Source organism: Manis pentadactyla, chromosome 16 (assembly GCF_030020395.1).
Source record: "Manis pentadactyla isolate mManPen7 chromosome 16, mManPen7.hap1, whole genome shotgun sequence".
Lineage (NCBI taxonomy): Eukaryota > Metazoa > Chordata > Mammalia > Pholidota > Manidae > Manis > Manis pentadactyla.
Window position 1 is genome coordinate 9,772,163 of NC_080034.1, and position 26,131 is coordinate 9,798,293.

General features: G+C 35.8%; 1 protein-coding gene across 1 annotated transcript in view; it reads right to left on the reverse strand.

The window, feature by feature from the left end:
- Window positions 1–26,131, reverse strand: part of COL19A1 (collagen type XIX alpha 1 chain) — a 285,300-nt gene that overhangs the window by 225,035 nt on the left and 34,134 nt on the right. The window contains exons 5-9 of the mRNA XM_036916243.2: window positions 15,268–15,391; window positions 13,636–13,911; window positions 10,062–10,142; window positions 7,420–7,545; window positions 6,257–6,319 (exon numbers count right to left, since the gene is read on the reverse strand). Coding sequence (XP_036772138.2) covers window positions 6,257–6,319; window positions 7,420–7,545; window positions 10,062–10,142; window positions 13,636–13,911; window positions 15,268–15,391 — 670 coding nt within the window. The remainder of the gene's footprint in view (window positions 1–6,256; window positions 6,320–7,419; window positions 7,546–10,061; window positions 10,143–13,635; window positions 13,912–15,267; window positions 15,392–26,131) is intronic.

The following is a 26,131-nucleotide window of genomic DNA, read 5'->3' on the forward strand; positions in this document are numbered from 1 at the left end:
TATTATGTGCAAGTTTTTAGTACTAAGTATTTTATATTCATTTGACTGTATTCCTTCCTCACAATAAACTGTTGACTTTGTTATTAAGGCTCATTTGCAAAGCAAGTAAGAGGTGGACAGGATTCAATCCCAAATGGTTCAGGCTTCGAAACAGTACTCCTTCTAAAGCACTGTCCTACCTCCTAAATATCCTTTCTTTATCTTACAGACCAAAAGGAAAACCCTGTGAACAATATCTCATTCCCTTAGTAACACTGCACTTCTAGTCATTTCACCAAATTAACTATTCAATGTGCTTTAGAGCAAAATTGACTTTCGATCTTCAAGTCATGCAGGCATTGTTTTGTACACCTACTCTAATAACGAAAAGTATGTACCAGACTTAAATACAGAGGAAAGCCATCTTTATTTACTGAATCCTGAAGTTGCAGAATCACAGAGTACAATAGGAACGGGAACAGACTCATTATCAACTCCTTCAAATGAAACAATACATCCACACTTATTACAAGTGTCGGGGAAGCTAAACACATTCATGGTCACCGTCATCTGAAGTCGTATTTACACAGCAAGGGTCACACTGGTTTAATCAAATGCTGGTACTCATATTGAAAAAATGAAGGAAGTATGCTGATTTTGTTTTGTTTTAGAGACCATCAATTTACTTTAGCTCAACTGTTTTTGCCTTGCCATTAAAATTTCTTGCCTTTGTTGAGTTTTGTATAGTCTGGAAGTTAAAACAAATGTTAACATTTTAAAAATATTTTATAAATGGGAGATAATGCAATGTGTTATAGTTCTAAGATTGATTTTTGTTTTCTTTACAGATCTGGCATACAATAAATTTGCTAATAATTTACTCATTCCTTCCCTGGTTATTTTCTACTGGTTTTTATTCCTATAGGAAGGAAGGATCCTTGAACAAACCATCACTGGAGTTGTTCTCAGTGAGAGCAAGCCCGATGTTTTCTCATCACTGCTATTGCTCCAACACTTGGCACATTTTTTTGTTATAGTAATGGGAACTCAATAAATAATTGTGGATGAATTAATGAGCATAATAAAAAATGAATATTTAGATGTTGAAGTAGATCTCTACTCATGATTAAATAATATGAAGGGAAGAATGAGCCTTTAAAAGATATGTGCTCTAAAAAGAGTGGCTCAGTATGTAAGTTTTTTAAAAGAACCATTTAAAAGGGCTTTAATTATTTTCTTAATACTCACTTAATACTTTTCTTTTAAATAGGACCATACTTCTGAAGATGAAATGGTTTTTTAAAAGGGAAGGGAGGTTTCAAAAATATTTTACCCCTTCTAAAACTGATGTGAAACTTTTTTCCTATGCCAGTAATCTTAAATTGATAGAATTAGTAAATCAAAGAATGGGAAAGTCAGATGGAGAAATGTTACTGTGTATTACATCACAATCACCAACAAGTAAGACATGTGCCTTGTCAAAGCACTTTGTGTCAAACTCATGATGGGTAGAACTGATAGATGATCCACCCTCCTTGACAGATGAGGGAAATGAATCAAGGAAGACTGGTTGGCTTGGCCAAATTCACATTGCTGACCCAAGGAGAAGCTGGGATTAATCCAGTGAGCTTTCTACTTAATGAGCCTCTTAGTTATGTGAACCTGGGCACATCATTTTCCTTACATGTGGTTCTCTCATTGCAAAATGTGGGTAAAAATATTAGATTGACATCCATTATAAATTTTTAAGGATAAAATAAGATACTATGAGCTGAAGTACCATGATCAAAGAACACAGATAAATAATACTACAGTGCTTTTAAAATATAGAGTAACTTTCAAAATGCATACTGGTTACAAGAAAGACACAGGAGTCAACAGGCCTGGATTCAGGTCCCAGCTTGACCACTTACCATGTGGCCTTGGTTAATAATTTAACCTCATTGCAAAATCTCAGTTTTGCCTTCTGTAAAATAGTAATACTAATACCTAATAGGAAGAGTTGTAAGGATCAAAAGGATAACATATGTAAATCACTCTTACCTGTGTCTGGGACATAGTAAACACTCCATAAATACTAGCTATTGCTATAATGATTTATATGTTCATTTTGATTGAAGTAGTCCTTAGAACTAGATATTATTTAATTATTTTAAATATTCATATATGACATCAAATGCAGAGGTATCCCAAGTACTGTGATTCAAAGAGCAAAAATAAATTTTCTAACCTACCTCAAAATTGTCTTCTCAAACACCTGCTATGGCGCATGAAGTTCCCATGCAAGCTGCAGTGGACAGACCTTCCTTTAGGAGTCAAATGACTGGATGATTTTGGCAAAGCTTGCAGTGCAACTGTGAGGGATCAGTCATTACTCAGACATCAGTCTCCTATCTTTCAAAAATCAGGAGTCCAACATAACTCATTCCACAATGTAACTAATTTTGAATCATGGACTTTCAAGTTAAGGCATGAAAGGAATTTAAATCTGTTTCACCTTGGAAATATAACAAAAACATTATATACTCCTAACCTTAGCTCAAATTAATTTACTTAGCTAATAAAAGACATGACACTAAAGAGTGAAAAACAGGTCATTTAAGTTTTGATGGACGGGGAGAAAGGAATGGCAGATCTCTAAGCATGAGATATTTACTGCCTAGAATCAGATCCTTAGAGGTCCAGCTCACTCACCATCTCTTCCATTAAACTCTCTACCCAGTCTCCCCAGACCATTCTCTCAGGACATCTGCAACTCTCCTATTCCTAATATACACAGTCTTGCAATGTCCCTCTATCTCCTCCCAGATATAAAATCCTTGAGCACAGAGAATGTGTCCTATTCCTTCTAGCCCTATAATATAGGCAATATGCCTTACACAGAGGAGGTGCTCAGCAAAGGTAAGCTGTTTAAATAAAGAGTGGGGAGCTAAGGAAAAATCTTCAGAGGGGACCCATCCAGCCCAGAAGAGAAACAAACCACCAGAAAAGAAAATCACAGGCCTGCTGAACATAAATGCAAAAATCTTCAATAAAATGTTAATAAAATGACTTCAACAATAATTAGTTGTTGCCTTTGTGAGTTTTGTATAGTCTGGAAGTTAAAACAAATGTTAATATTTTAAATATATTTTATAAATGGGAAGTTATGTAATGTGTTATATCCCTAAGATAGATTTTTGTATAATTTTGTATAATTACCCTTATACCAAAACCAGACAAAGATAGTACAAAAAGGGAAAATTATAGGCCAATACCCCTGATGAGCATAGATTCAAAAATTCCTCAACAAAGTAGTAGCAAACCAAATTCAACAATATATTAACAGGATCATACATGATGACCCAGTGGGATTTAGCCCAGAGTTGCAAGGTTGGTTCAACATCCACAAGTCAGTCAATGTGATATACCACATGAACAAAATGAAGGATAAAAATGATATGATCATCTCAATAGATGCAGAAAAAACACTTGAAAAAATTCAACATACATTTATGAAGCTCTCAACAAAGTGGGTATAGAGGGAACATATTTCAACATAATAAAGACCATATATGACAAGCTCACAGTTAACATCATACTCAATGATGAAAAGCTGAAAGCCTTTCCTCTAAGATCAGGAACAGGCAAAGATGCCCACTCTCGCCACTTCTATTCAACATAGTACTGGGAGTCTTAGCCAGAGCAATTAGGCAAGAAAAACAAAAGACATCCAAACTAGAAAGGAAGAAGTAAAACTGTCACTATTTGCAAATGACATGACACTGCATATAAAAAAAATCCTAGAGATTTCATCAAAAATATTAGAGCTAATAAGCAAATTTAGTGAAATTGAAGGATACAAAATTCACAAAAATCTGTTGTTTCTAAACACTAATTGTGAACTATCAGAAAAGAAATAAAGAAAAAAATTCTAATTTACAACTGCAACAAAAAGAACAACATACCTAGGAATAAATCTGATCAAGGAGGTGAAAGACCTGTATACTGAAAACTGTAAGATGTTAATAAAAGAAATTGAAGAAGTTGCAAATAAATAGAAAGATCTCCTATTATTATGGATTGAAAGAATCAATATTGTTAAAATGTCCATACTACCCAAAGCAATTTACATATTCACTGCAATCCCTATCAGATTTCCAATGGTATTTTTCAAAGAAACAGGACAAATAATCCTAAAATTTGTATGGAACCACAAGAAACCCAAATAGCCAAAGAAGTCTTGGGAAAGAACAAAGGCAGCAGTATCATTCTCCCTGATCTCAAATTTTATCACAAAGCTACAATAATTAAAACAATATGGTATTGGCATAAAAATAAGACATACATATCAATGGAACAGAGTCCAGAAATAAGCCCACACGTGGATGGTTAATTAATTTATGACAAAGGAGCCCACGGAAAAGCATAGTCTCTCCAATAAATGTTGTTGGGAAAATTGGACAGCCACATACAAAGGAATGAAACTAGACCACTGTCTTACACCATATGCAAAGAAAAATAACTCAAAATAAATTAAAGACTTGAACATAAGACCTGAAGCCATAAAACTCCTAGAAGAAAACACTGTCCTAGTAGCTCCATAGTCATAGTAAGCTCCTGACTTAGGTCTTAGGGATGATCTTTGAATGTGACACCAAAAGCAAAATCAACAACAGCAAAAATAAGTGGGATTACATCATACTAAAAAGCATCTGCATAGCAAAGGAAATCATCAACAAAATGAAAATTCAAACTATTGAATGGGAAAAAAATATTTGCAAATCATATACCTCATAAAGGGCTATTATCAAAAAAATATAAAGAACTTATACAACATAATAGCAAAAAAAAACAAACCGATTAAAAACAGGCAGGAGATCTTAACAGACATTCTCCCAAATAAAACATACTAATTGCCAGCAGGTACATAATAAGATGCTCAGCATTGTTCATCATCAGGGAAATGCAAATCAAAACCATAATGAGATGTTACTTTACACCTGTTAGAATGGCTATAACAAAAAGACAGACAATAACCAGTGTTGGCAAGAATGTGGAGAAAAGGGAACCCTCACAGACTGTTGGTGGGAATATAAATTGGTGCAGTCACCATTGAAAACAGTATGGAGATTCCTCAAAAATTTTAATATAGAATTACCATATGATATCTAGCAACTCCACTTCTGGATATTTATCCATAATAAATGAAAACACTAACCCAAAAAGACATATGTACCCCCATGTTCACTATAGCATTATTATTTATTTATTTATTGTTTGGTATCATTAATATACAATCACATAAGCAACATTGTGGTTACTAGATTCCCCCCATTATCAAGTCCCCACCACATACCCCATTACAGTCACTGTCCATCAGTGTCACGATAGCATTATTTGTAATAGCCAAGATATGGAAACAACATAAGTGTCTATCAGATGATGAATGGATGAAGAAACTGTTGTATACTTATCTATATATCTGTAAGTATAGATAGATATACATATGGTAGAATATTATTGAGCCAATAAAAATAATGAAATCCTGCCACTTGCAACAACATGGGTAGACTTCAAGAGCATTAAGCTAAGTGAAATAAATCAGAGAAAGACAAATATAATATGGTCTTTCTTACACATGAAATCTAAAAATAAAAAACCAAACCAAACCAAACCAAACAAAAACAAAGTCATAGATACAGAGAATAGATTAGTGGTTGCCAGAGGTAAATGATGGGAGAAATAGGTTAAAAAGGTATAAATTTATTTTTAAAAAATCAATGGATGGATAGATAGATAGATAGATAGATAGATAGATAGATAGATAGATAGATAGATAGACAGATAGATAGACAGACAGAGAGACAGACAGATGGATAGATAGACAGATAGATAATAGGTAGGTTGCTAAGAAGGAATCTTCAGTTGGGACCCATCAGAAGATAAGAGAAACAAGAGTTCATCTGGTATTTGGAGAAGAGGATGCTAAAGATGGCTAGGATACAACTAAACAGTAAAATTTCTTGCTTCACAATTTTGCTTACAGTTTATAGGTAAAAAGACTTGTGTTTCTAGAATTTAGCAGATTTTAGGCCTGCTTTGCAGTAGGAACTCCACAGCAGGCTTGAATGCTGCTGTAGTCTTCCTCGTTTCTGTGATCAGTATTTAAATCCAGCCCTTGACAGCCTCTAACAGAAATGTGCATTTGCATGGGACAGAGAAAAATGAGACAGATATACTTGTAGGTCACTTTTGAACAAGTGTGCTCTCGTACTACAGCAAGATAGTGTCTTACCTGTTCTCCTTTATCCCCTTTCTGACCAGGTGAGCCCGGAGTTCCTGGTAATCCTGCTTCTCCCTGAGCAAAAACAAATTTCTGTTATCAAACATTCTGTCACACTGAGCTAAAGACAAATGGCTTATAAACATGGAGCTGACAAAGTAAGATAAAGCTGTGCTGTCCTCTGAGCTGATGCCGGTCACTCTGTAGGAAGTCCTTCTTCCCTTGTTCACGGGCTCACTACGCTCCCTCTTCAAATGCCGTTTAGCACCGTCTGTTCCATGAGACCTTCCATGGACGGGGACACATGCTGATCCTGACTCTTGCCCTGCCTGCCTCTTACTACACTGTAGTGGTCACTGAAGGAAATGTACGGTTCCTCTAAATCTGCACCTCACCCCATCCCCATCCCTCCAGCCAGGAGTGAAGTGGTGGCAGGATATGGTAACTCTAAGGGTGTGCACTAAGCCACAGTGACGGGACATTCTGCCTTAGGAACTGGGCAAGTTTTCTTTTTCCTTTCTTTTCCTCAGGTACGGGCCTAGGAGAAAGCCATCAAGAGATCAGTCAGCCTACTTTCAGCACAGAACTCATGACTGCCACTAACATCCACAAAATGCATCTCTGTAGATCCACGGGCCCAGCCTTCCTGACTAGGGCCCACCCCGGTGTAAGTGAAACAAGCTCTTTGAGTAATGACAGAGCCCCTGTGCGTTTTCCCCACACAAGCTATGGTGCAAGGAGATCGCTGGTTCGCTGTCTGAGGACTCCGGACAGTCTCCACACAACAGAGAAATACTTTGCAGAGTATCTTTGTGTGTGTGAGGAGCAGGCACTGTGTTCCTTCAGTTGTGGCTCCCAGAACCCAAGCCTACTCCTGGCACATGCCAAGCCCTTCGTACTGGTCTGTTGCACAGGTGTTTGCCCCTTCACCTTTCTATTTATTCTAACTCACAACCTGGAAAGAAGGTCACATAGCCTCAGAACTATCCAGACAAAAATCCAGGAAATCCTATCCCCACCTCCCTTCTAACTCACCCCACTACTGAGTGGCTTATGCATTTGATTGACCGCGCACTGGAGGGCAGGACGCGTGCTGGGCACCAGGGCCTCACTCTCGCGGCCTGGCGCACTCTGCGGATCGGCTCTTCTGCGGGCACAGACGGAAGCTAGCATACCTTGCTGGGGGGGCACCGGCATTGGTCTGGAGGTCCCTGCTTTGCCGGCAGGTACGTGGACACTTTGCTAGTATGAGCGGGAACCAGCGATACCGCGGCGCCACCGGGGCCATCCTGCTCTGGACACTAAAACCCGAAAAAGAGGCTTTAGGAAACAGAGTCAATTCCAGACATTCTGACATTACAAATACGGGCTCCTGCCAAACTAGGGATGACAGGGGTTACCTGCAAGGGCTGCCTTCTAATTAACCGAAACTCGGCACTAGCGTGTGAAAGTTCATAACGCCTTTGCTCTTTCACTTTTATTTAATTTTCTTTATTTAAAAATAAAATCCCCCCATGCATTTTATTCTCTGACAACACATTAGATATACATTAAAATGTTGGTTTTGGTGAGAAATTCTAAAGCTATTATAAATGATTTTATGACAAATACAGTAGAATCCAACATTTAAAATAAATGTATACAAATTACATCAGCATATGAGTTTTGGGAAAAAACATTTAAAATAAAAAACAAAAAAATGTAATTTGAGCTTTTAAAAAACATTGTTTACTTCAACAAACATTGTTCAACTTACTTAAAATCAAGATGATTTTAAAGGCTTGTACAAGTAGAAAATAAATTATTTTTACACTCTAAATGGTATGTAATTGATAAAGTATATCTTATTCCAGCCCATCATCCTTTAAAGTTATTAAAATGCCTCCATTGTAACAGACAAGTGGTGAATTTTATACTGATCCAGTGAGTTCAGAACATGTGGGACAACACGAAGTGAAATTTGCTTAAAAAGCAATGAATTATCCCCCCAAAATTAATTCAGGTGGAGATTCTAAAGACAATAAATGCAATAAATGTCTCCTGTTATGTTTTTCATAGCTGGAGATAAAATCCTACTTTCTTTTCTGCTCTTTAAAACTAACTCCTAAATAATCTCTTAAAAACATTATTTTTTTTTTTTGTAATTTGTGAGGTCATGTCACTGCTTTTAATTATCAAGTTAATCCATCAAATCCATCACCTTCCTTAGTTTTCTCATAATTTGAATGGAAAATGTCTATTATGTGATAACACAGACTGGTGACTATTGGTCAAGAAAATAATATTTAGATATGTCAAACATCATTATGTTACTTTTCAATCAGGGAAAATTATTCTTTTTAGATCCTACATCAAAAAAGCTTAATTCATATAAAAAAAAAAGACTTGGAGAACTAACATCTTCAAGTTTAAATGTGTGGCTCTAGGAAGTCCAGGTATTTCAAGTCTAGAGATTGTTATTCTAAATTATCTTTTTAGATATTCACAGAAAGACACTTGGCTGGCTTTCATTTTACTTGGAATGAGAGGCATACATCAGGTTGGAGATGTGCTTTATAAAACCAAGTTACATAAGCAAAACATATAATTTGGAAAAACTAAGCTGTGCTTTACTTAGTGGGCCGTGTTATTGTTTTACTATCCATAATAAGCAATAGAAATTAAAAATATTTTTGAAATGCTAAACTATTGATAAAATTTTCATATATTTTTTGATGGTAAGTGTAGAACTTCTGAGAAATCTAAGATACAAAGAAAAACATTTCCACCTTTTACTTCTACTTTCCACATATTCTCCCTGTGGACTTTTTAGAATTAGTCCCTTTCACACACTTCTTTGACACACTCTAGAAGTGGATAAATTAACAAGTCAAGACATAACATTTGTACTGTCTTCTACAAACAAAGCACTAGGAATAAAAGGGTATAAAAACATAACTCCCTTCCATGTGTTTAAAATGTAATTGACTAAGTTAAAGGCAAATGTGATTGTATCTAAGCTGTAGGAGGCCACACATGATCATCACAATGAGATATAAAAAGTAGTGAATTCAGTATTTTTTTTTCTATGGAAGATTGCTACAAGAAAGCAGGAGTAGCACAGTTCATTTGGGAATATTAAGAACAGGAGGCTATGGAACTGGATTTATGTTCTGTGGCCAACAGAGAGTGACCAGGGGCTTTGAGATGGACAGAGGGCAGGGAATGTGTCTTATTCGTGTCTGCTAGCCCTGTTCCCTGGCAACACCTCTAGAAGATCAACGTTTTCGAGTAATAAATGTTTAGTGGGAGAAAGTCAACGAATATGCAAAGCAGTGATTCAGAAACTTATTCTGGTTATGCTGGGAAGAAAACGAACTAGAGACCCAGAAGGCAGTTGACAGCATTGCACACCAGCCCAGGCTGAGGTGGAGGGACGGTAACCGGGTGTAGGGAGGTGCAGGTGGAAGCCTATCCCAAAGACAACCACCCAGGATGGGAGACAGGCGGGGAGAGGGAAATGAGTGAGAACTTAAAACCCCTGTAACTGGAAAATGATGATGCTACTGTCAGAACATAGCTTAGGGAGAAAGGCATAAATTCTCTCTCACATACGTGGAGCCCAAAATGAGGATATATCATTCCTGAAGTTCCAGATGAAACTGGGATTAAAACTGGGAAAAGAAACTGTGGGGGAACACTAGGAAGGGCCTCTTACATGGAACAGACGGCTCACCGGGCTTCAGCAGAGACATTCAGCGCTGCCCTGCTTTTGGACTCTGCACAGACTAAGAAACTGGCATTCTACATTCTTCACGTGCCAAGAAGATTGATTTACCTTAGAATCTGATATGCCACAACATGTTTCTTGAGCTATGACGTTTGAGCTGCAGTAGATTTTCAGTTGGTGAAGTTCAATCTATTAAAAAATTAGTGATAAGACACATCATTACTTTTTTGAAAATCATATTTAGATACTTAAGAACTCTGGTAATTGAACTGGAAAGAGAAATGAGGATGATACAAATGAATTACTATTAGCTGTTTTTAATGTTTTTATTTAATTTTGGATTCATGATTTTATGGATCATTAGAGAAACAGACATAGAGTCTAGTTTTGAAGATGTATACATAAAGGGGAGCAGGTAATGAAAACACCAGCACATCTTTGCTAGTTGTCTCAAACAATAAAAAGAAGTATTTGATTTCAAAAAAAGGTATTATGAGGAACTACAATAAAGTATGTCCACAAAATGGAGAATATTTCAAAGTCACAAATTCTGGAGAAAAAATAAAGTCAAGGTATGAGCACATGATGGAAAAGGCTTTATCTGAAGTTCCAGACCTATTTGAGGCACTGAAACAGATGCTCACTTTCTAATAAGAAACAGTGTCTACTTTTGATCTATTTTCACAATCCTAATACCTATGGATTTTGTATTATATTGATATAACCTGCAGCGAGACTCACACTCTTTTTACAAAAATAATAGATTCCTTCTATTTGTTCAGCAGATTCATGCTTTTTGGCATTTGGACGTGAAATTAAAAGTAGTTCAAGGAAAGTAGAATCATGCCTTTAAATGCAAGTTCAAACAACCATGTAAGAGAAAGTGGATAGTACACACTACTGATACAACTTTAATAGGATAGATGTGTCAATAGGCTATTTTAAATTAGTTTGTGGTTACCAATTTAATAATTTAATTAACAATTAGTCATAAGATGAACTGACTTGTAGCACAGGTCAAGAACAACTCTTCTCTCCCCTCCCACCTTCCTCTCTGTCTCTCTGCACCTCCTTCTCTGTCTCCCAACATAAAAGCTAGATTTGCATTACTTTGAGGTTGATAAGTACTTTCTATAGAAGATGCAACTGTAATATTATAATAATTAATCCCACAATATTAGAAAGCAGATAACTGCAGTTAGTTCTGAATCTCTACCCTAACACCAAAAAAAGCAGAAGGGAGGGAAAAACTGTAACTATGACTGTACGCTGAGATGAACAAAATCAATTCAGCTCATAAAAAGTATTAAGAACTCGAGACATCTTATAGATTCAAGAGCAACCTAAGATTTGCAGTCAATGCAAAATTATGAGATGAAACGGAACTGATTTCTGTAACTTTTTGCAAGTTATTGAAGTTAACTTTTATTTACAAAGTTTAAATACACTCTTACATAGTCTAATGAAAGGCAGTAATATATTCACGTAGAATGAAGAATGGGGATGTCAATTAATTAATATTCTTAACAAAAATTAATTTATCACCATCAATATTTTCAAAACAACCAATAAATATTAAAGTTCTATTAAGTACCTTCTACTGTACTGGGTCTTTCATATGAATTATTTTACTTAACTGAAGATAGATGATCAATTTTTGACAGATTAGAACTCAATCAAGTATGGTATTACAACTATAATTAGCCTAGTTTAATCACTCTTTTTCATTCATTTGGTACTTGTGAATCCCTCATTGACACAGTGCTTTAAAAGGAGAATGTTTAGGGCTAAGTCTGTACTTGTCACACAGGATTTGTTAGTTAAAATAAAAATTCTTTATATCAGTATTGTCACCTCTTTCTCACAAAAGCACATGGCTAGTGAATGTAAAATAAAACCCAATCATCAGAATTTTTAAGAATAATGTTAATTCTGAATAACCAAAACATTTTTATATTACAACAAATCTTAAGAATCACAGAGCTTATATGGAGATGATAAAAAATTAGTCCATTTAAAGTTTAAGGACCAAGAATCTTTAAAAAATGAAGCATGTATTTTATTTGTATATTTAACTTCAACAGTGACTATCTCTTAAAAGGGTTGAATTGTTGTGATATGGCTTTAATTTTATCCTCAAATACACTAAAGTTCTGCATTAAACTAAGAACCACTGTGACACTACAATTTTCATAGTTTGTCTTTTTATAAGAACACACCTGATATTCTTCAGCCTCAGATTCTGGGATGAATTATTTCTTAATACTGCTTCATTGGCAGCTACCATTTACTAGCAGAGACTTTAACCCTCCCAGAGCCTTCAAGATCTTTGCAAGCAGAAGAAGCAGGTTGGTGAGTTTGTTCCCACTCTCTTATGCAAGGGCTGAGTGACGTGTCTGATCCTGAATATATGAATGAATAAACAGAGAACTGACCCCATACTAGGCACACACCCTACCCAATTATAAGTAGTAACTCTACCAACACTATTTTATAACTGAGGATACTGAGACTCAGATAAATTAACGGGTAACAAGATAAATTAGTAGATCATAACAGTTAAGCAGATGTGTTAGGATTTACTCATAAACCATAACCATGTAACTGCATCTGTCTGTTCCCCAAGCCAGCGCAGGCTCCATGAGGCCATAATATCTTGACTCCAGAACTGGCTTCTCCTGACAGCCTATTTTGTTGGCTATCACTGAGCCCTAGTTATGACATTCTCACTGACTTATTCACTCTAAGAGAAGATAGTTTGAAAATAATATTTTATTGAAAAGACATATACATATACAATATCTAGCGAGGCATCAACTATATAACTATGATTCCTTCCACAAGGACCTTGAGAAACAACACACTGGCCAAATAAGTATCTGCACAAAATTTTACTTTTGAAATAAAATTGAACTGTGAAATTCTGTGTGTTCACTAGTAATTCCTATTGGTGATCTGCTTTCAGATTACTTTTGCAGATTTTCTCATTATTCTATCCATAAGAAAATGTAAAATCATAAAATTTATAGATACTTCACTACATAAAGGCCTTCTTCTTTAGGGAAATTAAGAATAGGTCTATATGACCTGAGCGTCAAATGTAATTTTTAAAGGAACTTTTCATCTGAAAGGGTTTTACTAGCCAATTGTTCTCACCCAAATGACCTACTGATATAATTAATGGCTACATTTCAGTTTAACAGAACCCTGGAAAACCATTATAAGCTTTTGAAAAACAGTCTTCAATATAAAACAGTTGTGATTCTGAGGATGAATAAATAGCTTATTGTTCTTTAATGGAAACATCAGATAATCTGGAACCATTTAAATTTCATCTTTTTCCAGTCCTTTCTATTCAAAACACATGAGCTTACACCAAGTTTACTTTTCATATCATATTTTTGATTTCTACTAAAATTTAACTGTGATAAACCTATTGTTTAGGGCATGATCTAGTTCTTTTAAATTAACAGCCTGGAAAAATGGTCAAAAATAGATAGAAGATGATATGTGTGAAAATACAGTTGGAAATACACAGCTATACTTCATACATCTGATAGCAAATTAATTTAAACAGTGTTCAGGGACAGTATTACACAGTGGTAAAGCAAAGAGGTTTTAGTAAGTTATTTTAAGTTAGAAATTTTACTAGTTCTCTTTTACAACCACCACCACAACTCACATCCACGGGCTTGCCATCTGAAGCCCGTGCAGCAATAATGGTCCATCCACGGACGTCCACAGCATCCTTTTCATCAGTTTGCCAGCTTGCAATTAAATTACAATCCATATAGAGTGAGATGCCCCGGGCCTGTATACCGATGCCGAGTTTATGCCACTGGCGATCGAACAAAGGACGGAGTTCTCGATTTTTAAAAATGTAGTTCAACACATCTCCCTTGGCTGCTCGGACTGTAAATTCCACCACTTTTTTTCCACCATCAACTACTATAGAGACCTGCAAAAATGTAAATTACCATTAAATGTTCTAAAATCAGTGTTCAAAGTTATTAAAGCAACCAAATAGAGACTCAAGAGACACGTAGTAAAATGTTGTAGATGATACCTGTGTCCACGAGATTTGTTAACAAAAAAGCAGCAAACGTCTAGCTACAAAAGTGGTTTAAATATGGGTATTCAGGTGACTGCAATATGCTCCTTTTTTGAGAGAATGTCTATGAGTATATATATGTGTGTGTGTTTGTGTATGGGCATGTGTGATTGTATGTACATATATAAAGTATATGTATATATGTCAAATATATGCATAATATATATGAAGTATTTATATATGAATTCTGTATGAATAGTTCAAGATTTAAATGTTACTCACTTTAAAAGAATAAGAATATGATCTCTTAGCATCGAAGCTGAAATAACTTCTTTAACCCTTAATGATTTGCATGGTACAGAGAAAATGCATTTTATGGAGGACATACTCTTTCAGCTCAGCTCCTTTTTCCATCATAAGATTTTGACTACAGTAACAGTTTAAAAGACCAGTAAAGTGAAAAACATCACAATGGGTATGTATGGAAATAAAACCCAACGCATGGTGCAGTAAGTAATAATGAGGTACATCTCCCCTCCTTGGAGTACCCCTTTTCTGCCCAGATGCTATCACGTGCAAAAGTACCCCTAGATTCCTGATCTCTGCATGCCCCATTTTGGGGAGCTGCTCTCTCTGTGCTCCCACAGTTTCCACCCAACCTTGAGTTCACCTCTACCACTGCCCTTGTCACACTGTGATTATGTCTCGTGGGTAGTTCGCCCAGAGGACATTCCCTTAGGACTTATGAGCCCTCAGAATTGGAATCATGCTTTCTTAATCTCTTATCTTTGTCACTAATTAGCAAAGACCATGTGTTCAATAAATTTTGACTGATGGAATCAATATTTACATCTCTTCTCTTAATTCATTAAGGATTTTCAGATGAAACAACGAATAGCTTTAAAAATAATAAACATCATAAATGATAGGAGGTAAATAATTTACTACTGAAGTGGACTTAGTGTCAATGAAGCAGTTGGGAAGGAAAGGCAGTTTGAGTGTCTAGAAAAAATATGAACCTAGAAGTAAAAAAATAAAAACAAAAACTAAACTTGCCTCACCCACCATGCTCTCCCATTATGGATCTCAGCAAGATCAGCCCAACAACGAGCATACCTGAACGTCCCTATCGATGGTTCGTCTAAAAAGCAGAATATTTGGATACTAGATCTGCTCCCAAATTTGTGCACACAGTTCCAAGATTCAACTGGCCTGATCACAGAAGAGAAAACTGATCGGCAGAAAACCCCATGGGTTCCTTACCTGTGGCATATTCTGCTGGCTTAACACCTGCCACAAAAACCACCGGTCCTTTTTGGTGCTTCTCCTTACACGGAGTGTGGCTGTTATGCTGTACTCTGCAGGAAGGCCTCTGGGAAAGATCTTACTGGGGGAGGAAACCAAAGAACTGTTGTGGGACAGTTGAATATGGCAAGGAAAGACAATCTAGGTAAGTAGTTCTAGGTAACACAATAGCTGTCATATTTTTCTTACTGAATTTTTAATTCATTATGCATTTTATAGTAATCTGCCTAATGGATATATAGAAGCAGCCATGTCTCCACTATCCATAGAATTTTTATCCTTGTTCTTTCTTTTCCAAAAAATGTCTGCTAAGGTGTTTTTAAAGCCTGGGCTGTGTAAAAGCAGGCCAGTAGACTATGGTACTATGTTGTGATATTCCCTTACTCAACAAGATATTCCAGCAGAGGAGAGTCTCAGAATTCACTATGATCTGGCAAATACTAGAGATTTATAAAGGAGATAAATAGTCCCCCTCAGTTTTTTTCAGTAGAGAGAAGTATAGAGCATGTCAAAGAAAACTGCTGACAGTTAAATGTCTATTTTCCAAAGAAGTTGTATGATATTAAACTCTTGCAAATGAGTTCCTAATACTAATTTCTTAGTATCAAATTAAGACTGATACTGACTAAAAACAAAGAGTTTTTAGCTTATTTCTCACTCCTACAGAAAATAAAATAAGCAAATTCTTTTCACATAGCAGAGAGCAGCCAATAGACAGTCCAAATGTCCTTGTTTCAAAGTATGGGTCTCACCGGTCCCATGAAGAAACTTGGAGAAAAAAATTCACAATGAACATAAATTGTCTTTAGACTTTCATTGGAAAACAAGTAGAAATAAACTCCTCCAAGCAAACTTTTAAATTTATCTTTATTGTATGAAAAAAACTCCACAAGGCAGGAATCTTGCCTATCTTTTAAAAAAATCATGAGGAATAGTAGGTAAGAATTCTCTTAAGGACCAACACAGCCAGAAGTAGTAAACATAACACCATGCACTGAGATGGTAACTACTAACTTTGAAGATTATACTAAGGTCTACTGAAACTGCCAACCGCTTTGTCATGGAGAATTCTGAAATTCTGGTTTTACTCTTTGTGTTAAAGATGAAGGCACATGTAGTAGGAAAATCAGGGGAAAAAATATGAGAAAGCTGTGCTGGTTGAAAGTTTTATTTACTTGTTTAAACACACACATACACACATAAATGAGTGTGTCTTCTTCTTTGAGGATATATTAAAAAGAGAGGCAACTGACTTTACTGCATCTACATTATGAGCAAGTGATTAACAAATTGTTTGTTTTCCACCCCATCAAAGTAAAGGAAAGCTTCTAATATGGAACTTTCTGGAAAGTCACTGGTATTAAAATGAATTTACAATGACCATTATTGTACTGGCTTAAGCAATTTTGTTCATTAAAACATAAACAAACTAGGCTTTGATGCCTGCTATTCTTTTGGGGACCAGCTATAAACCTGAAAGGTAGGCATAGGTAGAGGTGAGAGGTGACACCAAAATATACACTTCCAAATGGAAATCATGTGAACTCTGTAGTTGCATCAAAAGCGCTTTTAAAAAGGAAACCTCAACTCATATAGAAGGTCCCCCACCCCCAACCACATGGAATAATTTGTGTCTCCATCTTACTTCCAATTTCCTGTTTCCTTGTATCACTCTCCATATTGATGCTGTTAGGATTGTATCTCAAACATTTGGGAATTTGACAGTATTATTTCCTGTTTTTTTTTTCTTACATTCACTACATTTAAGCACATCTTTCAATATGGGTTGCGCATTACTGAGAAATATTTTTTATAAGGTTTATTATAATTTTCTCTTATCCCCTCTTTCAGGAACTCCTTTTTTAGACAATTGTCCAACTCCTATATTAATAATATAGTTTTCTTATCCTTTTCTTATATTTTTCCATCTCCTTATTTATTCTATTTTCTGGGATGTTTCCCTGATTTATTTTCCAATCCTTCTATCCAACACCAGTTTTTTTTTTATTTCCAAGATTCTCTTTTGTTCTTTTTTCCAAAATATACCCAATGTAGTACTTTACTCCATCTCCAATGTCATCAATTAGGTAGACTTGTAAATGTTTTTCTCTGCATCCTTGAATATCTCCATTTCATCAAGGTTAGTTTTCCTGTTTGATAGTTCGGTCTTTCTCATGTTGGAAGCTATACTCTAATTTCTGGTGATTTTTTTTGTAACCCATATATTTTAAGAATGAAGCACTGAAACTTCAATTGCAAACTTGATGTATGCTGGCTGGCCAAGTGATGACAAACAGTCTTCACTGTATAGCATGATCAGCTAGCAGATTTCATTGAGAACCCCTCAAATGTTAATATAGGGAGATTTCTCTAGGGACATTCCATTCTGTTTCTCTACGGAAGAATCCTTCTATTTCCCACATGGCACATACTATTCACCCAGCTGCAGGCATTCTGGAAGCAGGGTGGGTATACGGGAGGCCCACAGTTCAGGATAGAATTTTAGTTTATCTCTCTGTTTTTTGGTGCCATGTCTCCTTCCTGCCGTCACTATCCTACTAATCCTTAGTTGGGAGAATCTCTGGCTCAGTTTCTCTTGTAACAAACCTTTCACCTCTTTTCTGGTTGGAAGAGGAAAGAGGAGGTCTCCTGGCAGTCCTGTTTCCACTGCACACGTACATACACACCTCACCAGCTTCTATACAGGCTGGCTCCTCCTAGCAATGTCTCAGGTGTCCAGCAAGGTACACTGGCCCACATCGCACCAGTATTCCCAGCCCTGCAATATGCAGGTTCTAAATTCTTCCTGTCTTTTGAGTCGGTTATCAGTCTTCCAACTTCTGGATGTCTTCTACAATACTTTCTATATTGTAATCTTCCTTCCTCTGTTGTTCCATCTCCCATTCTAAAGTCACGTTTGCATTTTAGAGGCTTCAATAGCTTTTAAATCTTCAGTTGCTCCCTCAACAGTACCCCTTTTATCTTATCTTGGTTTACAAATATATGCATGTCTTATCCCCTGCTATAAAATAGACAAAACTTCCTCCAACCTTCCTATACCATTATATTACCTCCCCTTCTATCCAATCCTTCTATCCAAACCTACCTCAATCCTTCTGTAGGTTTTAACACTGAAAACATCCATTCTTTATTGATATAAACCAAGGGTCACAACCACATAGCTATAGGGCCTAGCCAATAAACTGGAATGTAAGCTTCCTTAAGTTCTTTGTTTATCCTGCCCACCCCAGCATTTACAAGAACAGTGCCTGCAAGGTAAGTGAGTACTCAACAAATGTTATTAAATGAATCAAGTAATGAATTGAACTCAGATATAAGCAATCTAAAACACACAAACACACACATACACACAACCCTCTCATTCTGGCTTTGGTTTTTTCATCTTGGATAGAAGTGTGCATATAAGAAATTGTCACATTCCTCTTAAAATTTATTTAGGAAAAACAAATAGAGCAGGTGAGTTAATAATAGCAACTGATATTGTTCTCATGCAGAGGACATGTGTGGATCAAGGGAAACTGAGCCCATCTACAGGGGCAGCTGCTATTTGGCTCCAGCCAACTTCCATACCATCTGGGAATGTGGATCCAGCATTGCCAGACCACCCCATTTTTAAAGAGAAGCCAAATGCCCAGACTTTTATCTGAAAAGTTTACAGTTTTAATTTTGGCACTGTCCAGACCAGTATGTAAACCAAACAAAAAGAGTGACTTCTAGTTTGCTGAATATTCACCATGTGCAGAGCACTGTGAGGCTTACAAAGACAGAGAAAGGAAAGCTCCTGCCCTGTTTCTTAAAATTAGTTGAGAGAGGGAAAACATCCACAGAAAAGATCAGGTAATGATATAAATGGGAAGAGAGTGGGCAAATACAGTGCATGGCTCAAACTAGAACTCAGAGTGGTGAATAGAAAACCTAGTGTTAGGAATGGAACTGCTTTTAAATCCTGCAACAGCAGGGTGGTTCAGTCCTTTTAAGTTTATTGAGACTTCCTATGTTTAACATATGGCCTATCCTGGAGAATGTTCCATGTACACTTGAGAAGAATGTGTATTCTGCCGTTACTGAGTGAAATGTTCTACAGTCTGTTTGGTCTAATTAGCTTAGAGATTTGTTCATATCTTCTATTTCTTTATTGATTTTCTGGCTAATGTTTTATCAATTTTGAACATGAGGTACTGAAGTCTTCAACAATTATTTTTGAATTATCTGTTTCTCCTTCCAAATCTGTCAGTTTCTGCTTCAGGAATTTTGGGGCTTTGTTGTTGGGTACGTATATGTTTATAATTGTTATATCATCTTGATGGATTAACACTCTTATTATCAAAACACCTTTCCATGTCTCTTTAACAGCCTTTCCTTAAAATCTATTTTGTCTGATATTTGTGCTATGGGCTTAATTGTGTCTCCCTAGAATTCATTTGCTGAAGCCCTAACCCTCATTTGGAGATGGGGTCTTTGGGGAGTGATTACATAAGGTCATGAGGTTGAGATCCTCAAGACAGAATAAGTGCCCTTGTAAGAAGAGACCAAAGGACTCCCTGTCTCCCTTTCTCTCTCTCCCCCTCTCCTGTGTAAGGATACAGAGAAAAGGCTGCCATCTGCAAGTCAGAAAGGGGGCCACTACCAGAACCTAATCATACTGACAATTTGATCTTAGACACCTAGTCTACAGAACTGTGAGAAATAAATTTCTATTATTTAAGCCATCAAGTGTGTGGTACCTTGTATGGCAGCCCAATCTGGCTAAGACAATTAGTGCAGCCACTCAAGTCCTCTTTCAATTTCTGTTTTCATGATGAATATTTTCCCCTTTACCTTATTAATTCCTTTTTTACTTTCACTTTAAATCTAATGTGTATCTCTTTTGACAGGACAGTTTTCTTTTTTTATCCATTCTGCAAATCTTTGCCTTTTTATTTTTTTAATATTTACATTTAACATAATTACTTCTAAGGCTGATTCATATTTGTTACTTTCTATTTGTTTTCTACATATCTTTTGTTTTCTTTAGTTTCTCTATTCCTCCATTACTGCCCTCTTTTGCGTTAAGTAGATATTTTCTAGTGTGCCATTTTAATTCCCTTCTTTTACTATATTTTTTATAGTTATTTTCCTAGTAGTTGCACTGAGGATTACAATTAACATATTAAATCTGCAACAATCTAGTTCAGATACCAATTTAATTTCAATAGCATATAAAAATATTGCTCCTATATAGCTATTTTCTCTTCCTTTCTTTGTGCTTTGTTATATAAGCTCTCTTTAGATTTTTATATACCCATCAACATAGATGTATAATTACTGTTTTTTATGTTTATTTATATGACTGTAAAAATATATTTATTCTATCTTTTATATTTAGCTTTGTAATGAATTTTACTGGCACTCTTTAGTTCTTTGTGTAAATTTGAGTTACTGTCTAGTTTCTGTTCATTAAGTCTAAAGGAACACTATTGGTATTTCTTGTAGGGCAGATTTTCAAGTGACAAATTCTGTTTATAATCTAGAAATGTCTTAGTTTCATCTTCACTTTTAAAGGACAGTTTTGCTGGATATAGAATCTTGATTGGTATCCTTTCTCCTTCAGAACTTTGATGTGTCATCCCATTGCCTTCTGCCCTTCATGATTTCTGATGGGAAATCAGTTTACTGCTTTTGCAAACCTCTTATACATAACAAACTACTTTTCTCTTGATCCTATCAAGTTTCTCTCTGCTTTTGGAAGTGAGTAGGTGTAGCTCTCTTTGAGTTTATCCTACTTGGAATTTGTTGAGTTTCTTGAATGTAGAGATTAATAGTTTTTATCAAATTTAGGAATTTTTCATCTACTATTTATTCAAATATTCTTTCTGTCCCTTTCTTTCCTAAGACTATTACACTTATGTTGGTATGATTGATGGTGTCACACAGGTCTCTGAGTCTCTGTTTATTTTTCTTCATTCCATTTTTTAGTTGTTGTTCCTCATAACAGATCATTTCAATTAACTTATTTCAAATTCTCTAATTCTTCGGCCACCTCAAATATGCTTTTGAGCCCTCTTGTAAATTTTTCATTTTCAACCCCAATTTTTTGTGATTTTCAACCCCCAATTTTTTATTTGCTTCTTAATAATTCCTATCTATTTCTTGGTATTCTCAATTTGGTGAAACATCATTTTTATAGTTTTCTTTAGTTCATTGGGTAGTTCAGTTATCTGAACATATTTGAAATAGCTGATTTAAAGTCTTTACCGAGTAAGTCCAATACCTAGGTTTCCTCAAGAGCAGTTTTTATTAACTGCTTTTTTTTAATCTGCATATGGGCCACACCTTATTTCTTTCCATATCTTGTAACTTTATAAATTGAAAAGTAGACATTCTATATAATATAATATGGAAACTTTGGAAATCAGATTATTATCCACCCATTAGTAGTTTACTGTTGTTGGTCTTTTATTATTTTTGTTTCCATTGTTGCTGCCAATTTTTAGCTTAGTCATTTTCATGAACTAATTTTGTAAAGTGTGCATTCTTTGTCATGTGTGACCACTGGAGTCTCTGCTTAGTTAGTTTAGTGCTCAGCTAATTATTGAATAGATTAAATGCCTTTGACCTATATGCCTCCCAACCTTCTGCTGAGGGACTACATGTGCATGTTGAAGAAAACCACCGGTGCTCAGACAGCTTACATCTCTCCTTAGCCTTCACTTTATGCCTGCTCAGAGCTTCAAAGTTCACCAGAGCTAACTTTTCAGAAACACCAAAAGATGAAACTCCTGTGGATACACATAGGTGTCTGGAGTCCCCAGATCTGGAGCTTCTAATGCTTTCTATGGATATCTCCTTCCCCTATTTTTCCTTTGAAGTTGTTTTGGTCATCTTCTCACTTGCCCCAATTATAATTGCTGTCTTGGGCAGCTGCAATGATAAACAATTGCTCTTCATTATTTTCAACAAATTTCAGGGTTGGAAAAAGGCTGTTCTTACCAAGCAAGCTCTGAGTCAGGTCAAATAAAGGCAAACCCTGTGAGCAGGGGTTTCCAAGCAACTACCAATCAGGTAAAATAATGGCAGTTATCTTAGAATAGGGTTTTTACTGATCTCTAAACCCATTCTTCCACCTCTAATGGCTGCTAGGCTGCTAGTTTGCACTTGTGATGATGGAATTGTTGGTTTTCAAGTTGGAGACAGATGTGAATAGAACAAGTTAAAATTCACAAATAGTCCCTCAATCTCTCATTAGAGTGTTACAAGCCCTTGGTTAATTTTAAGAGTTTTGAAAAGATTGATGTTGAGCATTTTTGCTTGTGTTTTGATTGCTTTGATGAGCTCTTTCCTTTGCCATCCTGCTGTCATAATCAGTAATATCTGCTTAAACCTTCTAGTTCAGCCCAATTACAAGCTTAAAGCAGCCAACAGAGTGACCTGGGTGAAAATCTCATGAAGCAGAACAATGTAGATAAATCTTGTTCCTATTTCTGACTCACAAAATCATAAAAAATAGTAAGTTGCTGCTTTGTAAGCCATAAGTTTTGTAGTGGTTTGTTACAAAGCAAAAAATATTGAAAGAGCTTTTCTCGTCACTTTCAACTTAGGATTATAGTCATATAGCCACCTGTCACAACTCTTCATGAGACTGAAGACCTTTTGAAGGCAAGAACAACATGTAATCTATCTTAGTATCACCCATGAAGCCTAAGTGCAGTGCCAACAGGACATCTGGAACTATTTGTTAAATGAATGAGTGATCCAGCAAATGAAACAGATAAAAGACATATTAATGTTGACATGGCTCTTTAATACTTCATAAATAAAAATAATATTATTATTTTTCAATAATTTAAAATGTAATTCAAAAATTAAAATGTTTTATATTTCATGAGAGGTTTCTTCTGTGACAAATAATAAAACAAAATACTATTAATATCAACAATGTGAATACACAATAAATATAGTCTCAAAACAAATCAATTATGTTTAAATAAAAATTAATTTTGTCTTAGCCTAAGTCCATAATGGATAAAAATCCTTGTAGTTACTACAGCTCCCTTTCAGAAATTCATATTATGTTTTCAAGGCCAAAAATGACTTTGCTTGCCAAAATTGTAATTTTTCAAGAAAAATTTCTGTACTTGAAAAATAAATATGTGACAAAATATATCTACTCTTGCAGACTATGTTTCTTGCTTATATGACACAAGCACAAACACTTAATGTGCCACAGAATTATTTCTCTGGATCTTGCCAAGGTTTCTATTATGAAAGAAGCCATACTGGATTACTAGTCTGTTACCAGAGAGATATAATGACAGCTTGCTATGTCTAAGATATCCATGCTTGAATATTTTTTATTGGAGTGTAATTTCCTATAAGAAATTCTATCCATTGCCTATTCAGAGATACTCCCATTAAGAAAAATATTGTTGATTCTTACTTGCCATACTCATTCATATATATACATATTGGGCTAGAAATTCTCAGTGGGATATTTTCTACCCTCCCTCCATTTTATACACATTGTATCTAGTTCAAAGCTGTAAATGGAAAATTCATCCATATAAATGAATATTAACTTACACTTGAAGAGCTCAAAGTTTAGTGAAATTTAAGTGCAATTAATCATTTATTTCCCATTATCTACTTTTCTTTACATTAATGAAAGTCACCTATTAGGTAAGAGCAGAGATATACCAGATTAACAAAATATTCCATTTAAAAAAATGTTTTAATGCACTAAGTAAAAGTCATACAGAGCCAAACTAAAGTCAGTCCAAATTATCCAAAGGTGCCAAAGGAAACTTGCCACCCGGGAAGTCCTCTCTACACTAGCCCCTGAGAAGGCCAGTTTTAGAGATAACCTGGAGTGTCTCTGAGGCCTTGTAATTCACAAATTATAGACTTCTTTGAACTTGTAAATTTATTTCAATATTGAAAAAAAAATCTAAAATGTAATTTTCACCTGCTCCCTGAATGTCTATGCGTAGCAGCCCTCTGCTCAGCCATAAAGGGGAAGTAAATGCAATTAAACTGTAGGGTAAGTGTCAGAAGATCAAACAGTGGGGGTCCTTATAATAACCAGTGGAGGCAGAAGGCAAGGTCCAGATCGGAGAACCAGTACCAGTAAGACGGGACCTCAAGTAAAAATTGATTTCATAAGATCTTAACATTACAATGCTTCCCTCTTAGTGTTAAAGTTAAAAGAGATTTTTATTTTCTTCTTTATATTTTCTCTTTCTCAATTTTTTCAGTAAGTATAAATTGTATTAATAATTTTTTAAAAAACTCTACTCTTTTCAATGTAGGAAAAGGTAATCTTAACCTTTAAGATGACCTATACATTAACCTTATATTCTTCAAAGACACAGATGAGGAGAATTATAGTAATATATATATAGTTTTTGCTATTAATGAGTGTTAATGGGTAAGTCATTAAGGCATTAAGGGATGATGAAAGAAACTTCAAGTGAAAATACACTTTCACAGTATTTTCTCCATATGCTTCAAACAGAATATCTAACTATAAAGTACTAGTATCTGTACTCATGGAGCTGGAAAAAATTACAATCTTATTAACCATGAAGGAATTCATTGTATAGGATAATAAAAATAGGTTATATTTGTCTAAATGGCATATCAACTACATTCACTAGATCTTCTTTCCCACTTGAAAAGTGAAAAATCCTTTCCTGGTCAGAATTTACTTAAACTCAGAAAACACAAATAAAATGATGATTTCTAAAAGGTATCTGTGTTACAAGAAAGATCTTGGCATGAGATGCAGGAAAAATTTAATCACTCTGTGTATATATATATATAGAGAGAGAGGGGGGGGAGCGTTATTAAATAGCAGTCCATATCCACTGTCTTCTGTATATGTGACATGAACTCAGAGATAATGACATTCTCCCTAAGAAGTAGTTTCACTGAATAAACCAAAACACCTAATAGTCTACTGTTAGTTTTCTTCTTCTCTGGAAAATGCTTGTGTCTATAAAACATAAGCTCTGTTACCATTATAATGGTCCCTAGATACCAATCATACATCACTAATCAATTGTCTAATAATTAATTCTTGCCTTCAGAAGCATAGAACAGGGATCTGTGGGGATTGTTCTAAAGCAAGGAAATTTAAATGGGGAAGGCATGCAGATGGAAGAATAAATCCAGAGCAGGAAGGCCCCTGGGCAGCCAGACCAAGATGAGATGCCATTGCTGTGAGCCACGGGCAGCAACAGTGTCATCTTAGGCACTGGAAGTTCGAGAGGAAATTTCCAAAATGAAAAGAGGTGATGCCAAAGAGGAGATGTGACCAGGATAACTCACTCCTGACTGTAAGTCCTTGCCTATGCTGGGGACTCACATACTGAAGTCTCTGCTCAGCGGCTTCACTTGAACATTAAAGGTTCATTTAATTTCTCTAATTAAATAACTGGAATTGAACTTTTTGTCTCCTATCAAACACATACCTTTACAAGGATTCCAGATCTCAGTATAAGACGTGGCCATTCACTCAGGTACCCTAGCCAAATACCTAAAGGCCATTCTTGATTCTTACCTTTCCTTTATTATCCCCCATGCCGTCCAGGCCACTGGTACATCTCACTGTCTCTACCACCAGAACAGACCCCGACTCTGCCACTTCTCTGCAGCGCCACTGCCACTCCCTAGTTCAAGCTGCCACATCTCCCCAAGACTCCAACAGTCTCCTCATTGTTCTCCCACCTTTACCTCCCTAAAAGTCTAGGCCACACTCAGCAGCCAGAAGGAGCTTCTAAAATGTAACCCAGTGAGAACGATCTCCTTACTTACAATCTTCCTA